Source organism: Dromaius novaehollandiae, chromosome 12, assembly GCF_036370855.1.
Source record: "Dromaius novaehollandiae isolate bDroNov1 chromosome 12, bDroNov1.hap1, whole genome shotgun sequence".
Classification (NCBI taxonomy): domain Eukaryota; kingdom Metazoa; phylum Chordata; class Aves; order Casuariiformes; family Dromaiidae; genus Dromaius; species Dromaius novaehollandiae.
In genome coordinates, this window is record NC_088109.1 from 24,770,816 (window position 1) to 24,788,555 (window position 17,740).

Consider the following 17,740-nt stretch of genomic DNA (forward strand, 5'->3'; position numbering starts at 1 on the left):
TGCAGTTTTTAGTATTTGCTATTGCAAAATGACGAAGGAACTCAGTGTTTAAGAAACCTGGTATATGTTGGTGCTTTATCTGTAGCTGGTATCACTGGACTTTCCTAGCATGAACATCTGGCTTAGAACTAACTCAATGTCTTCTGTCTTAGTGTAATTGCAATCAAATAAAAAAGACTGGGTGAGGGAATGCAAGAAATAGTCCCAACATATGAAAGTCTATTGTTGGAAGTAAATAAGAATAATTTACTCCTTGCTTTCCATGTGCAGAGTACTATGAGGCATCTTCTGTTATGAATATAATTACAGTTTAATTATACTATAGGGAGAGAAAGTTAGAAGTTTTGTGGGGAGCTTGATTACAGACAGAATGTTACAACTGATTGAAAGGACAGGAGGTTACTGACTGTAAAATCATTCCACCCTCACCTTATTTTATGTTATAGAGGTCAATGTGACTTGACACGATAATTATATGTATTTTCCTGAGACTGTCAGCAAATTGAAGGATGACACTCCTTCCCAGGAAGAGAGCCTTCACTACTGTAGAACAGTAATTTTAGTCTTCATGAAGAAAATACTGTAAGCTACTAATAAATTGTCTGATTTTATCCACAGGAAGGTCACAGCAAGTCACAAAAACCTGAAAGCACTAGCAGCTACAACTACCGTGTAGTAAAAGAGGTAAAACTTTGCTGCTTTATGCTAAATGGAAGTGTCAATGAGTAATGCAGCTCTGGAGAGCTGCAGTCAGTGGGAGACACCCAGGAAAATCTGAGTCACTCTTCCATTGTGGAAACTATTTGCTGAGTAATAACATATCCCAACTTGAATGAGAAGCCAGGAATATAATAAGCAAAATATGTATGTGCTTTCCTTGAGAATGGACTAGTTAGAAATGCAACATTATTTTGCTGTTTCAATGATAACACAATATTTTTATTATTAAAGACTATAAAGGAAGTAAGCCAGTCAAAAAGCTGTTTAAATTGCCCTATCCCGAGTAGCTTGCGCTCAGAAACACTGTGTTATTGAAATTTAGGTTCAAAAATATCAGATAAAGCATGTGTTGGCACTTGTATGTTGTTGTATTGTTGTATGTATGTATTGTTATGAGATAATGGGCCTTCCATGGCACTGTGCTGTTGAGCCAGATGTTGCGCTAACTTTACAGTGTTGAATTCCTCAGAGCCAAAGGTAGTTATAGAGAAATGGATAGTGCTGCAGTCAGTAAACTGCCAGATGTGATAAAATAGCTGTTGCCACACTGCTTACTTCACCTGTTCCACAATGATGAAAGACCATGCGGGCTCCTGTCTCGTGGGAGCATGGTGGTGAGCGGAGCGGCAGTCAGCCCTGGAGAGCAGCGGGCGCCCTGTGCCTCCCTGGCCCTGGCGCACCCCGTTTCCTTGCAGTGCTTGATTCCCACTCTGTCCTTTCACACTGCTGTTACTGCAGGAGCAACTGGGCCTTAGTCTGGTCTTCGCTCCTTGTCTTGAGACCACAAAACTTCGATTTTGCTGATAGACCAGTGACCTAGAGCTGCTCTGGTCTGTTCAGATTTGTTTTCTGCTGTTGCTTCTCTCTGGAAGCCACCTAGCATGTTATAAAAAGCAGAATTTCAGTTTTAAAGCTCATCTTTTCTCCAGATTTTGCTGCGGCTTAGCAAGCTCTGTGTTCAAGAAAGTGCTTCAGTCCGGAAAAGCCGCAAACAGCAGCAGAGGCTTCTGAGGAACATGGGAGCTCACACGGTTGTGCTGGAGTTGTTGCAGATCCCTTATGAAAAGGTTGGGTCTCTGTGCAGCTATTACCTTCCTTCCTATTGTGTTGACTGGCTTTTAATATTTCATCTGAATCTTCCTGAGCCTTCCACCTTTATGTTGGATTCAAGGAAGCTGTTTTAAATATCTGTGCTTCAGAAATAATAGTGAGCTTATATAAGCTTTTGTTTGTTTGCAGTCTGTCACTATACAATGTTCTACGCTAATTCCTGAACAAATATTTGTCCATTGTAGCTCAGAATAAGGCCAAGGCTTAACTTTCAGTTTTTTATGGGGCGTATGTGCTGCCTTCAGGTTAAGCAGCGTCCATGGGAGCAAGACACTCGTTATTACTGCGAGGTAGCTGTGTGAGAGCTGTCCAGGAACTCTGATGATAAACCAGGGTGCTGTGTCACCGGTGGGAGTTCTCGGCAGCGTACCTGCAGACACCTGGGTTGTGTCCAGCAGTTAGCAAACACAGATACAACCCCCCCATTTCTGCTTCCCAGTTGTGGGATCCCCAGCTGCCCCTTAGGATGGAATAAATATCAGTTGGCTATTCAGGGTAGGTCTCCTGTTCCTTGTCAGCCCTGTTGGAGTGCCATATTATGCCAGCTGTACAGGCAGAAGCCCAGTTTGCCGGGCTGCTCAGTTTGCCTGGATCTCTGGGTAGCGCTGCACCGTGCTGATTAACACATCCCAAGCTGATTGCCTTGGCTGCCCATTAGTCACTGATGACAGGTATTATTGCATAGGTGAAGAAGCTCTTCATATTTTCCCAACTACTCTGCTGTCCTCTGTTCCAAACTGCACAGATTTCTGAGAACCAGTAATTCCAGACAGTAGCTTTGAATAATGTTAAGCTAAGTCTTGTCCTGTCCTGATATATATTTTGCCAAAAAAAAATTGTCAGCAAAAACAGCCCTTCCAGCACCTCTTGTCCCCATTCTGTCCCATACATATAAATATGCTACTGGACAGGCAGTGTGGAAGGTGCTTTACCTTTGGTAATGTATGCATCTCCTTAAAAATAAAAGCAGACCCTGATTTTTCCAAGCTGTGTTTTATACCATCAGGGGCTGGTAATCTACACTGATGTCATAGGAAAGGCACTGATTCCTGAACTGTACTTGGAAGCACACAAATAGTGTGCAGATTCCAGTAAATATAAACTGGGCTTAACTGTTGCAATAATAACTTTCCATCTCTTCTTTGCCATAAGCTACCTATTTGGTGCTGCTAAAATGCATTTCAGTGGAACACGGCAATTTTCCGATGTAGCCCCAAGGTGGTGATGTGTGGCTTGGCCCACGTACTGGTATGTTCAGAAATGTAAAAGTGACTAGAGCACGTTGCTGGCAGACTTGGTCCTGGACTATGAATTTTTAGAGAATAAACTACTGTAATTTCTATTATGGTCTTTATTTTTGATGATCTTTAAAACTGTGAATCAGGCCAAATTCTTCCCTCATGTCTGTGAACTGGGTGGAGGCTTGTTTTTCTTTGGAGTGTGAGCGAGACGTGACAGTTCTCTTGCAGAGCTGGAGTTGAGGCTCATGCAGTGTACTCACCTGAAAGTGAACCTTTAGATTCTTTTTAACCCCATCTTTTGTCATGCATTCACAGGCTGAAGACACAAGGATGCAGGAGATAATGAAGCTTGCACATGAGTTCCTACAGAACTTTTGTGCTGGAAACCAACAGAACCAGGCATTGCTGCACAAGCACATAAACCTGTTTCTTAACCCAGGGGTAAGAATAACTTCATACTATATGTATTTCCCCCCCCCAAGAAAAAAGAATAGATTGTCCTTGGTGATTGCCTCTGGTCCTTTTCTGATGCACGACTGCTTGAGGGGTTCACATTTTGTTTTCATTCTAAAGCCTAGAAAGTTGGCAAGATGTGTTTAGGACTGCTTCAGTGTAGAAAGTTCAAGAGGCTGAAGGGGATTGAAAAATGGCCTCAGATACAAGTCATTATGCTGAAAGATTAGATCCTCGGAAATGTTCTTTTCAGTCACATACCCTACAGGAGTGTTGACTTTATTCTGACCTCTGGGTTTGGTGGTTTGTTTAATTTCTTTCTTTCTTTATCCCCTCCATTAGATTCTGGAAGCAGTAACAATGCAACACATTTTCATGAACAACTTCCAGCTTTGCAGTGAGATTAATGAACGAGTTGTTCAACACTTTGTCCACTGTATAGAAACACATGGCAGAAATGTTCAGTACATAAAGTTCCTGCAGACAATTGTCAAGGCGGAAGGAAAATTCATTAAGAAATGCCAAGATATGGTAATGGCTGAGGTGAGAGCTGCACAGATTTGCAAGGTCTGAACAGAAGTTTTCACATACCATTTGGTAAAAGTGACAAATTGATCCTCTCGCTTCTAGGAGTGCCAAGAAACTGACAGTTAGCTTTCACAATGCAAAAAGAGCATACAGCTACCAGAAAGCACAGGCTTTTCTGTGACCAGAAGCTCTCTGTGCTCATCACCTATAGGTATAAAGAAGGGTTGGTTTTTGATGATACTTGCAAGATACTATGCAAGAGCATAAATGGACTTAAGCTGAAGGAAGGGTGCTTTTCTCTAGCAAAACTGGCTATTTGAAAAACAGTTTAATTTCAAGATCACTAATGCAGAGGGAAAACTTTACCATGATAGTAGAGTATCTTGATGGGAATTTCTTCTCATCCTTAACATTTAAATATAAGCATCTTAAGTGCTGAAGGAGAAAAAGATTGAGTGTCTTCAGAAATCTGGGTATATAGGTAACTGGGGAAACTGATATATCAGGACAGGAGGGAGAGGTAAGAAAAGGGTGAATAAATCCCTTTAAGCTAGACTTCAAAGGTGATGTGTCTGACAGCGTGTTGCCTGTCTGAGGATGGAATGTTTATTGGCCTCCTCAGCAGGGGGAGCCCGAGGATCAGATTTGTCAGGTTCTGGCTTTTACGTATCAATCTTACTAGATTGATCAAAGGTCTTTCACTTTCTGTGGTTCCGTTTAAAAATGGGTTTGCGAGCTTCCCAGCATGGAGTCAAGTTTGCAAGATGCTCAGTGATCAGCTTCCACGGAGGTCAGCATCTGCTGGGGAGGGTTGTCTCGTATGTTTTATCCAGCCATGTGCCACAGACTCTACACAGAGGATTGTCTCAGAGCTCTGAGCCTGCATGCTCAGCCTGAGCTCATTCTCATTTTCTTGATGGAGTTATGGGAGGTGTGAACTATTCTGAAAATCTGGATATCGAGGTCTAAAATGTGAAGCTGATAGAAATCTTCATTGTGTGACTTAACATGTCGCTAGCTAGTCTTGGAAAATTTATGATGTTTGTTCAGAAGGGTGGAATTATTGAGCCCTGCAGTCCTCCCATCCGGCATGCCCCTGGGGCGTTTCTCTGAACAAAATGGTATGTCTACAGCTAACTGCGCTAAAAAGTCAGCTGAGGCAATGTATGTTAAATAAAAAAGCACAATGGAAAGTCACAAGCTTCTTGGCACAACTTCTGTCTAGGCAGTCAGTTGAACTGACTTTGAAGTTCTTCAGCAGTTTAGAAGTGGTAAATTCTTTAAGAGAAAATGTCACATTTGAGCCATCTATCCCATGAAGACTAATGTTAAGCTGACTCGGTGGGCTGCACGTCTTTTAAGTTTCTAAAGAATAGCTAATCAGGATTTGCACTGTAATGGTCAACTCGCAGATTGGGGGAGGATGCTGTGGAGAAAGGCACAAGCTTTGATCTGCTGATAGAGTATTTTTCTTTCTCGGTAGCTGGTGAATGCAGGAGAAGATGTCCTGGTGTTTTACAATGACAGAGCCTCCTTCCAGACTTTGGTGCAAATGATGAGATCAGAGAGAGATCGGATGGATGAAAACAGCCCACTGATGTACCATATCCATTTAGTAGAACTGCTGGCTGTGTGCACAGAAGGCAAAAATGTCTACACAGAAATAAAATGCAACTCCCTTCTTCCTTTGGATGACATTGTTAGGGTAGTAACCCATGAAGATTGCATACCTGAGGTGAGGGCTGTTTGGAGGCACTGACCTGTATGTATTTGAAATGTACTGACAGTGGTTGAGAAGGATTTGATATTACTGAGTCTGGCCTAGGAAAGGTGGTGGTGCAGGTGAACGATGAGCTGGGAAGCTGGATTCCTTTCCTGGTTCTGCTACAGGCAACCTGAGTGAATTTGGACAGCTAACTAAATCCTTTTGTACTCGTTCGCTTGCCCTTAAGGGAGTATGTGATGCTGTACTTGTTTTATAGGGTTATGGAGGCGAGGGGGGTTTATGGAGTTTGCTGTTAACCTTGAACAGATGGTTCTGCAGAACTGGAAATGATTATTATGCTGCCGTTTTGTCTGCAATAATCCTGGCATTTTTTATTGGATGATGTCTTGCTATTCATGGCATTAAATTTCACCAGTGCTTAAATAAAAGGAAGAAGTTGACCTATAAATGATTTATAGGGCAGTTTTAGTGTGACACTACATTCATTCATAGTACCATTCAGGTTTTTATTTTTTAATGGCTTTTTTCCCCTCTGCTTTTAGGTTAAAATTGCATACATCAACTTCTTGAATCATTGCTATGTGGATACAGAAGTAGAAATGAAAGAGATTTACACCAGTAATCATATGTGGAAGCTGTTTGAGAACTTCCTGGTTGACATCTGTCGGGTAATGATTTCTGTATCTAGGAACTGAAATCAAACAGTATAAATGAACCTATTTAGTATGAGCAGTAGGAGTGAGTTATAACAGTGCATCAAGGCAGTAAATGCCCTTAACACAGTGCTGCTTCACATTTATATTTGCCTTCTTTTCCTCGTGCCTGTGGATTTCATTAGTCATATTCCATGGAACACATAATATTTTCCTTTTCAAAAAGAAAACCCTCAAGTCCCACACCCTACTCCTTTGTCTAATGCCTTTTACTGCTCTGCCACCTGGTTTGCTTATTCTGGCCAGGATATTTAGCTCCTTCCTGAGCAATAGTCAATGGTTTTTGGCAGGTCAGGACAAACTTTTTCCAAGCTTGGCATTTGCATGGCCATATGGCTTTTTGCCTGGGATTCCAAGTATTTCCCCATACGAAAGCATTACACCCCAGTCTTCCCTACCCTACTACTTTCTTTCCTCTAAGGCATTCTGTTTTTTTCCCCTTCCCTCCTAAGCATGCTCTATGCCAACACACTGAAGCAGCAACAGTGTTGGGCTTCTGCTTTTCTCTGTGATCCCAGTTTCATAAATAACAGCATGACAGGGAGGAGTTGCACTGACTAAAACAATGCAAAAACAAAAGTTCGAGTCCATAATACTTATCAGTCTGTCTTGGTTGAGCTGCTTTTGATCTAAGAACGAATTTTCTTGCAGGCTTGTAACAACACCAGTGACAGAAAGCATGCTGACTCCATATTGGAGAAGTACGTTACAGAAATAGTGATGAGTATAGTCACCACTTTCTTCAGTTCCCCGTTCTCCGATCAGAGCACTACTTTGCAGGTAGGAAATTAAAGAGACAGAAGAGTGCAAATATGCTACCAGTGCAATTATGTTAATTCTACTTTGGTTCCATTTCTAAGTTAAAAAGGAGCATGCATGTTTGTAATGGAGGAGCAGATACTTATTCTTTGTGACCAGAGTGTTTCTTTTGCTGTAGGAGTAGACAAATTTGTAGACCAGAGTAGAAACATTTTCTACGGAAGATAAACTGTTAAATCACATTAGATTCAATTTTGTATATGCCATAGAGACCACACTGGTCTTCGTGGAGGGAGATTCTACGCATCATTGTTGTGGTTTCGACTGAGAACATCATGCTGCAAGCAGGGAAATGAAGGATTTGTCCCTCTTTCTTACTGCAGTTATCTCTAAGGGGCTCTGGTCCTGATCCATGCCCCCTTCTTTTCCACCACAGGTCAGAGTACAACTGAAGAATAAGATGATGTGGGCAGGTGTAGGGAAGCAAAGAGAAGCAGTTTTGTTTAGCTGATAGTTCGAGCATGCCAACTGTCTAGCTGCAGTAAAGCAGTAACATTGCAGCAAAGAGTTCTCAAGAGGGACTTGAAGAAGGATGATAAAGCACTTTGGCAAGCCTTCCATGCAGGAGAAGAGGGTGTTGCATTACAGATGGTACAAAGATGATTGTTTAAAGAGAACATGCTTTTATAGAAAGATTCTTATTTCCTTTAGAAACAGAAATTTTCCAAAAGTTCTAGTATTTTTCACTACACTGACTGATTTCTGATCTTGTGCAAAAGTAGGGAAAATGTGGAGGAGACGCTTGGATGGTTCATAAAGTGACAGGAGATAGAAACTTCTTTTTTCCAGTTCCTCCCACTTGCTGCTTAGAGGAGAAAAGGCCAGGAGCAATCATACAGCAGTGTCAGGATATAACCCTAATATTTGTACTGCAGCATGATGATAACATCATCCTTTTATTTATAAATACCTCCCTGGGAGGAGTGTGGGTGGAGTGGTCAGGTGCCCAAGTGTCTATCAGAAGTCTGGGTGTGGTTATTGTCGAAACTTGGTGCAACCTCCTTGCACAAAAGGCAGTTGTTCAGAATGCAAACCACAGGTTTGTAATTGAATGCAGCTGGCGGCAGGTTAGGAAGCATCTGGCTACTAAATGTGGCCATAAAGGGCATCTGGCAGTTTGCGTTGTCAGTCCCTCTTCAAGGAATTTACGCTAACCCTTTGGGTCATGGTGCGCTGACTGGGTGACTGCAGTGTGCTGTGCTCCAAGGAAGTGTGCATAAAACACTGCTGCATGGCTTTGCATCAGGTAAAGGCTTACGGGTCCTTTCTGCTCACGATTAGCAGTAATGCTCCTACTTCTCTGTGACTGTCCATATCTTTTGTTAACAGTCGGCCCTCCTTGAGTCCGGATGTGTACTCAGCCCATGTCTGGATGACTGGTTGCCAGCTCTATCCAGCTGACTGTTTTACATTAAACAGAGGCCTGGCTCTCATAATGCTCAGACAGTGAGCCTTATTCAAACAAGAAGAGAGTTGCACTGAAAGCAACAGTTGCATTTGGCTCATGTGCTCTTAAATTGCCAAACTGTGTGCTGCCTGTGAGAGTGGAGATAGTTGCAACAGCTGTGTTTGGGCTGAACAGCTTTATTAGGGCTGCGTCTTAACTCACACAAGTCTGAGGAGTCCAGCAGTTGATTTGCTCCTCATGTGGCTTTAAAAGGTCGGCCACTGCAATACGAGGTTTGATGTTAATTTGCCAAAACTTTATCAAAAGAAAAAGAAATTCAGATGAATAATTAGCCTTGTCCCCCAGGGCTCTGCCCTTTGTCTTCTCTTTCCACCTTATATGCATAAGACCTCCTTGGCTGTCATAGCTAAAATCTGATGGTAAGGAGGTCTACTTGAAGGCTGTAAGCTCAGAGATGGCAATTAAAGCTATCTGGTTAATTTTAATATCACTAGCTTTTCTCAAACTTTCCCTCTGTCCAGTGGGATGAAGCAGCTTATTTTACCTCTCAGCCACCTTAGTTGGTAGCTCTTTTGTTCTGTCTTATCCTAGATTTGTCTGTCCTCTGCATCTTGGTTTAAGTTACAGTCCCTGTTTCTCTACCTTTTTCTGCCTGTCACACTCTTGCCTGTAACTGTGGATTCTCCCATCTTGGGACTACGGCCTCTTGGACTAGCTGTTGGTGTAGGTTGCTCCTCTGAGTCAGACCCTACACTCCCCTCAGATTTTGCAAGGCTATCTGCAGCCACTTTCACCTGATCGCTGTTACTACTTTTCTCTCGCCACTGTTTCGATAGGCAAATGACCTTTGCTGCTTTCTTTTGTGTTGCCTTTGGATTCAATTGCTCTCTGTTCCTTCCGCTACGCCTTGCCATCTCGCTTCTTCCCATGCGAGCCTCCTCTTGTCTTACGCTTTCATGTTATGGCTCGTTTGACTTAAATTGTACCTTCCTTGAGTCAGCACCAGCCTTGCTTGTTCAAAGAACACCTTGTACATCTATCACACAGTGCAAATAATATCAAATTAGGAGAACATAAATATGTTCAAAGAACAGCTGTCCAAAATTTTTCCTTTTTATCAAGTGCTGTTTAGCTTGCTTGCTTCCCAAGTATGCTGCTGCCCAAGACTCTCCTTCACAAATTTATTTGGAGGCATATGGAACCTGGAGTGAATTTTTTTCTGACTTATTGACCTAGTTTAAGGAAACACAACATCTTCCGAAGCTTTTTAGATGAAGTCTTTAAAACGTGAACTGAAAGGATTATGTGGGTAACTTAAATCCAAAAGAGCAAGTATTTTCAGTGCCCTTGGAGACTACTAGTATCTGCCATATTTTTAATGCTTGGTTTATTTCTAGAAAGAATAATGAGTACTTGCTATCTTAATTTTTGGTTTCTTAAATTTTGACTCTCCTCTAGGATATTTCAAAATGGTGTTATTTAATGAGCTGATTTAATAGAATTAAGGACTTCTGTTTTTCTTTCCTAATTCCACTTTTTTCTTATAAACAGACATCAATCTTGACCAGAATAAAAGAGGTATTTTTTTCACTGGTTCCTAAGTCTTGTGGGCTTTGCACTGTGGTGTGGTTCACTTAGCAGATAGAAACATGACATAGCTAGTAGGCATGGAGACATGGGTATTCCCTCTCACTGTAGGTTCACTTGAAATACTTAAGACTCTGTCTGCTACAGGTGAAATAGGTGAATTGTTTTATTAAACTACTGTGCAGAACTGAACAGGGTTTTGGTCGATAATCTTTGGATTTTGCAAAGATGAAAGAACAGAGCTCATGTGCGTGTGTGTGTGTTGGAGGAGCTAATCTATCTATAGTGCAAAATCACCTTGCAAAATACAAGGTTAAAAGCCACACCTTAGTTTTTGCTGATCCATAGCAGCAGTAGTGTTACCACTAACTGCTGCCTACGTTCAAAATAACAAGCATGCAGCCGGTTTCTTCAGTAAACTAGATACCAGCTAGTTTACATACTTGAAATGATGAGTTTTCAACTCCAGAGCTGTGCTCTTAGCCAAGAGCGAAGTCCCATTTACCTGTGAACTATTGAGTCAGCTACTGGTCAGTGGTGAAAGAAGAATCTCTGTATGCCAGATTTGCTGATAACTCTGATTAAACAGATGAAGATTACTGCTTATTTCTTTTGCTTAGTCAGACTTCAGTTACAAAGGCTTTATGCTTTAGAAGCTGTTTATTTAATATTTCCCTTCCAGCCTTCATTCCCACCCTTTCCACTCGGTTGCTGGTTGTGTGGTAGATACAATGTCTACAGCATGACGTTGCCTAACGAATGGACGCAGACCAGTTAGAAGTGACTGGGCTGCAAAGAATCGTGGCCAGAGCTCGTGACCTATTTTCCTTCAGGGTGACGCTGATGTGTCTGTGTGATATGATGAGTTAGATCTTTTTTCTTTGACCTTGTGTTCTAGACCCGCCAACCTGTGTTTGTACAGTTGCTACAAGGTGTGTTCAGAGTCTACCATTGCAACTGGTTAATGCCAAGCCAAAAGGCATCAGTGGAAAGCTGCATTCGGGTGCTCTCAGATGTAGGTAAGAAATGTACCAAATGGAATCAGATCTTACTGCTGCAAACATGGTCATCTGTTATTTGCTGTTTATGCGTCATCCTTTCCATCAAAAAGCATAGTTTACCTCCAGCAGGTGCTACTTGAATTAACTCAGAGCCAAGGGATAGTGCAAAGCCAGAATTATTTTGGTATACTGTCATTATTAAGCAATAGGTGTTGTCAGTGTAACCTGAAGTGCTTTCTTGATTTAACCTCAAACTCTGCAGTCCTATTGATCTGTGGGGGAATGGTCCATCTATAGTTTAGTGCTGTTCCTCCCAATAATTTGCTCTGCTTTTAGTAACGGGAAGAGTAATTTGTACTGCATATGAAGCCAAACTCTATTGGATGGGTGCACGTGTGTTACCATGAATGTTGGATGTGTAAGCACAGTTTCCTACTCACGCACTTTGAATGTAGTAAACAGCTCTGAGGTATGGAAACCTTTATATATAACGCTACAGAGAGGTTTGGCCTGTTACATATGGGTTGAATGTTGCATTGTTTAAAGTGCACGTGAAGGGGATTGTGGAAGGAACTGCAAGTAGAGCTTGTCTTGTTCTTATATTGATTGTAGTGTATGGGCTGAAGGAGTCAATTCTTACCAACTTCTGCTTATTGCAGCAAAAAGCCGAGCAATTGCAATTCCTGTAGACTTGGACAGTCAGGTCAACAATCTCTTCCTGAAGTCCCATAACATTGTACAGAAAACTGCAATGAACTGGCGAATGACTGCAAGGAATGCTGCCCGCAGAGATTCGGTGCTTGCTGCCTCCAGGGATTATCGAAACATCATTGAGAGATTGCAGGTGACTACACAGCACCCCTTCCTCTTTTAACCACTTACTTGCATGTCTACACAAAAGGAGGTATTTACTAAGTAGAAGGACATTTCGGACTAGTCAGAGTGCCGCGTGGTAATTGAGTTAGCTAATGCCGAATGTAATATCGTATATAAAATCAAATGTAAACCATTATATCCAGAAAGGTAATTGAACATTCCCAGCTAATCAGTACAGACGTTTGGCCCTGGAAGATGATGATATTTCAAGTTAGCGGTACTTAAAGTGTTCTCATTCCACTGTTAATTTGAAATAAAACATTTCTTTGATAAGACAGGACTCTCATTGTTGCAGCTTTCCAAACCCTTCCAGTGTTTTGCTCATTGTACATCAAAACTCTTAGTATAATGAAACGTGTAACAGCCCTGCCTGGAAACCACTGCAGAACTTGAAATAAATGCATGAATTGACCCTTGCAACCAAAGTCATTTCCCCCAAAACAAAGCATGTGCATTTTTATACCGTTTCTGTTCAAAAGAACATAGTGCTCTGTGTTACAAATGGGGACTAATGTGGTATACCTGTATTTTGTGTTTAGATTTGTAGAAGATTCAATAAGGCCTTTTTTATACCAAATAAAATTCATTATCTCGAATTGTGCCTTCATGCTTTTGAAGATTCATTTTCTGTTCAAAAGCTTTTCTGGCAAGCAGTTTTAACTAACTTTACATAAACTTATAATGTAATGTAAAAACACTGCCCAACCCATTCTCACTGAAATAGTTCCTCACTTTTCAGCCATTCTTGTCTATTTGTCCATGTCAATTTGATTTAATTTTCTCTCTGACTTCATATGCATCTCAGTATTTTCTGCTTATTTAAGTATTAAGATGAATGTGGTCTTGTTTTAAGGTAGCTGCAGCTTTTCAAAATGCTGATGAGAAGGGGAAGTATTTTGGTTTTGCATAATTTTACCAGTAGTACTTTTTTTATCAGTTGGTGTGAGCATAAATATCCTGATCGTTATCACAAAGTTTCAATGCAGCTATGAGTTTACGTTTTTCTGTCTTTCTCCCATGTGAACAAGAGCCACATACAAAGATGGGGAGAGTAGGGGAATTAAGTATTCTGGGGCACTGCTAAAAATTAAGGCTGCTTCTTAAAAAAAAAAAAAAAAAAAAAAAAAAAAAAAAAAAAACTATAAAAACAAGCAATCCAAAAAAAAAAACCCTGAAAGTCTTATCTGGCCAAACTCTGAAGTCTTTAATCAGTAGAGTCTACCTAAGCAGAACAGACTTCATAGTCCTATCTTTTTTTGCCGTTTGCTTAAAAAAAAAAAAAAAGCATATAAATTTATACGTATTTAACGTTTGTTTAAAATCTTGATATGGTTATATTTCAGGACATAGTATCAGCTTTAGAGGACCGCTTACGTCCTCTTGTCCAAGCAGAGTTATCCGTTCTGGTAGACGTACTTCATAGGCCTGAACTGCTCTTCCCAGAGAATACAGATGCAAGAAGGAAATGTGAAAGTGGAGGTTTCATTTGCAAGTAAGTTGTTTTGAGAAGTCTGGTTTGTTGAAGTGTTTTTTGTTTGTTTCCTCCCAATTTTCCCATGCCCTATGAAGTGATGCCTTCTTGCCTGGCTTTATGTAAAGCACAATCTTCTATGGTATGCAGTTTGCCCTTGAAAAGATTAAGTTCCTTGCTTGGGAGTGGAGGAAGACTGATTGATATGCCCTCACAGCTGATGCTTGAAAACCTCTGCATTTGTGCAGCATATAAATGTAATGAACAGTAGTATAACTGAGCAAAATTATTTGAGCTCATCTCTGTTATTCTGTCTTCGTCTTCAACCCTAATTATGTTTGCAAGATACTTGTCCTTGTAGTACTTACTGCTGGGGTAATACGACAAAGTCAGTTGGTATCATTTGCATCACTTAAATGCCCAAATTTGGAGGGAAGGAAAAGGCAAGATTATAGGATCATTTAAAGGGCAATTTGGAGCTGAACTCAGGTTCTCAGATCACATCCTGGAGGAGCATGCTTTCCGTTACAGATTGTAGACAGTTTAGGGAAACTAGGTACCTAACTTGAGTGGCCCGGTTAAGTAATAAATGCTGGGTGGAATGGATTTCTGATTGTACTGTTCAGGACTCTATGTTTTTTTAACAACTAGTATGTGGAATATTTTTCTTCTTACTGTAAGTGTTTGTTTTGGAGGATCATCAAATCTTTAATTCCACTGCCCCTTCTCCGATTCCTTTCTCCGTGTAGTCAGAAGGGTTTTATCTGACTGTTCTCCAGCCACACGGACTGGAGTTTCCTTCACAGCTTCAGTGAAGTCCGAGGTAGCTTGTTAAATATTGCTGTTGAGAGAATATTCCCAGGATCATTGTATAATGGTATGACAAAACCATGTTTCAATTAAACTGTTGATTGTAGCTTAAACCAATCAAGTAAGGTAGCCAGCCGCATATTTCTTTTTCCGTTTTTAGAAATAGAAGTACTAAAATGAACTATGATGACTTGGTTATTTTCAGGTTAATAAAGCATACTAAACAGCTGCTAGAGGAGAATGAGGAGAAACTATGTATTAAAGTATTACAGACACTCAGGGAAATGATGACCAAAGATAGAGGCTATGGAGAAAAGGTACGTAATTTACAGTTCATCATTCTCTGTTCAACACTCTTATTCAGTGAAGAAAAATAAAATTCTGGCTCTTTCAAGCTGTGTTTTGTATGTGTAAGCATTTCTGCACTGGATCAGGAACAAAACATTTTTAGTTGACTAGTAACTTCATATATAATTTGAAAGGTAAGTTTGTTTCTGTTGCCTTTTTACTTTAGACTTGCAAGTTTAAAGCTGATTCCTGCGGTTGCTGGCACTATAAAAAATATTTAATTGGGTTACCTTTTTATGAAGGATGTAACCTCTTTATCTGCTTTCTGGGTCCAAGTGACTCTTTATCAGGTCACCCAACGTTGCAATAGAGGGTTTTTTGTGGTTTAATTTTAATTTATATGCATCTGAGTCATCATCTTTATGTGAATTATAGATGGAAACTGCCTGTACACCCACCCATGTTTATTTCTTTCCCTTTACTTACGTACAACTCCTTTGTCTTATTGAGAAGAATATTTTTCTGTAGCTGCAGACAGACCTAGGCTCTATTTGTATCAGTCATATGTATATGCCTTCATTTCTGTACCTAGTCACTCCTACATTCAATCTTAAAATCCTAATCTATCTCATTCACTTTTAAGCAACCTAGATTATTAACGTACCCCATGGTTAGGTATACAGAGATATACTGTAGTTGGAGAGCTGTTTAACATGATTTTAATTATAAAATTGTGGAAAAATAAGAAAGCAGGGTTAAAGCAGTATTACAGATTTTGAGAGGGGTTTAATATATACGTTGCCTTTTGGAGTAACTACAGAGGAAGAACCCATTGTGTTTCCATATGTGAACTAAAAATAGACACGCGTTCATTCTAGACTAAGGAAGATTTGCAAATAAATTCTTAGAGGGTAACAGTGGGTTTCGAACTTGATTTTTTTTATATTGAATGTCTGTCTTGCTGCACAGAGATTTCCTATCTGTGGCAAAAGTGTACAAAGGAAAGAACTGGAACGATATATCCTCCTGATGAACCTGCCCTCAAACAATTCAGAATTAACAGTCAGAATTAAGGAGGGAAGCAGTTTTGTGGATGGGCAGTCACTGGAACTGGGAATCTGTGACTGGAAGCAGGTAGCATCTCCTGTCACATTCTCACTTGCAGTAGGGTTTAAAGTTGTTGGATAGTGCTATGTTCACAGTGTAATAAGGCAAAGAACTTTAGAGATCAGACAGCTTCTTAATAATTGTTTATATCTGTAGGCACAAAGGAAGCTGAGAAGCATCTGCTCAGCACTTCTGAGGTTGCAGAGGCCAGGGGAACCAGTAGGGTCGCTGGGCTGAATGGCACTGGATGCTGCACACAGCTTCTGCCTAGTCTGGAGAGAGGGGGTACGCCTAGGAAAACACCCGAAGAGCAGGGATGGCCTGTCCTGGGCTCCTGCCTCATCAGGGAGCGCTGCTCCCATGTGCCATTATTACCCTGGGCTCCCGGTAATCCTGCCCATCTGCTGCTGCTTTTCCTTTCCTCTAGATCTGCAGTACTACCTAGGGATTTTTTTCACCTTGCGGTAGCAGTACTTTTGAATAAACCCATTTAGCTTGGGGGAAATGTCCTAACCAGCTGCAGGGAAGAAGCATGTAGGTGTAGGATGGAGAGTGGGATAGGTAAAGTGCAGCAACTGCATGGAAGTAGCTTCTTTTCTACATGTTAATTTCTGCGAAGGTGGCCTAATTTGTGCTGAACTGTAACCCTCTCTCTGCTAAGCCATGCTGCAACTCTCCTTCCCTTCCCCAGCCCCGTGGTTACAGCTGGAAGTCTTCAGCCTGTATATCCCTTTCCAAGGACACCTGTAAGACAGCACAAGTCTGGTCTGGAAGGGGACTAGATAGAGCCTGCTCTAGCAAAAGGGAGCTGGGCTAGATGATCCTTTTTAGCAAGAGCTGAATGCTGATACTTGTGTTGCCCAAAGCAGGGAGTGTGAAAGATTAAGCATAATCATAGATTTGGCTTTAAACTTGGTTAGTAAATTCATCAGTGTACAGTCTCCCATCCATTAAAAACAGCTAGGAGAGACTGGTCAAGATCAGCCTAAGTAATATAAAGGGTGATTGGTCTTTCATACACCAACACAGCCAAACGGAAGGGGTTCCCCCCCTCTTCTTTCAATGCAATATGGCACTTGGAAAATTTTCTAAATGGAAATTCATTTTTAGGAATTCCTTAGAATTTTTGGCAAATTTGGTTCAGTCATTATTTCTGGAAGATTAATATAACTTACACCATTACAGACCATGTAGAACCCTACAAAATTTGAGAAGTCTTCAGTGTGCAGAAAATGCATTAATTTCTGAAACAGTAGGTCAGCTGCATAATGCAAGACAAGGATATGTTTGCCTGTGAAGTGGACTTCTGAATATGAAAAAGCAGCTGATTGCTAACAGACTGCTAGCAGTAGAACAGCTTCTACTGTCTGGCTGTGAGAAGTATAATTGGACTTATTCTTCCTTGTGACTCACGTAACTGTATTTAATCACCGCTTAAAAGGTTATACCTTTTGTTTTTAAAATCATCCTGCAGTATACAAAAAAAAAATCTAAATTCTAAATACAGTAGTCCCTAGGTACCTAAGGGTGACCAAAATTATCTCCTCTGCTTCTTTTTCTTCTGGAAGTAAAGACTTGACATTTGTTTATTTTATACATTTTTCCTAAACTCCTCCGAAGTCTTGCAAGTTCTGCAAGTTTTTAATATGAAAAAGCAACTAAATTTATGATTTTGTGCCTGTACAGTTAAATGCATATACCTTTTCACATCTTTTTTTTTTACACTTTCTTTCCTACATTTTTTTTTTTTTACTGTGGATTTGAGTTTTCTTTTATACAGATCTGTAAAGTCTTCTCATTCCTCCTTTTCCCGGTTCTCATGGTTTTTCCCCTACTTACCCAGTGTCTGCTGTGGGATTTTTGAGGCCTCAGTTCTACCCTA

At 40.7% G+C, this 17,740-nt stretch overlaps 1 protein-coding gene across 1 annotated transcript in view; it reads left to right on the plus strand.

Moving 5' to 3' along the window:
• ITPR1 (inositol 1,4,5-trisphosphate receptor type 1) overlaps positions 1-17,740 on the plus strand; it is a 179,942-nt gene that overhangs the window by 79,383 nt on the left and 82,819 nt on the right. The window contains 11 exon segments of the mRNA XM_064519235.1: positions 619-684; positions 1,650-1,787; positions 3,387-3,512; positions 3,867-4,067; positions 5,536-5,787; positions 6,321-6,446; positions 7,143-7,271; positions 11,204-11,324; positions 11,966-12,150; positions 13,526-13,674; positions 14,669-14,780. Coding sequence (XP_064375305.1) covers positions 619-684; positions 1,650-1,787; positions 3,387-3,512; positions 3,867-4,067; positions 5,536-5,787; positions 6,321-6,446; positions 7,143-7,271; positions 11,204-11,324; positions 11,966-12,150; positions 13,526-13,674; positions 14,669-14,780 — 1,605 coding nt within the window.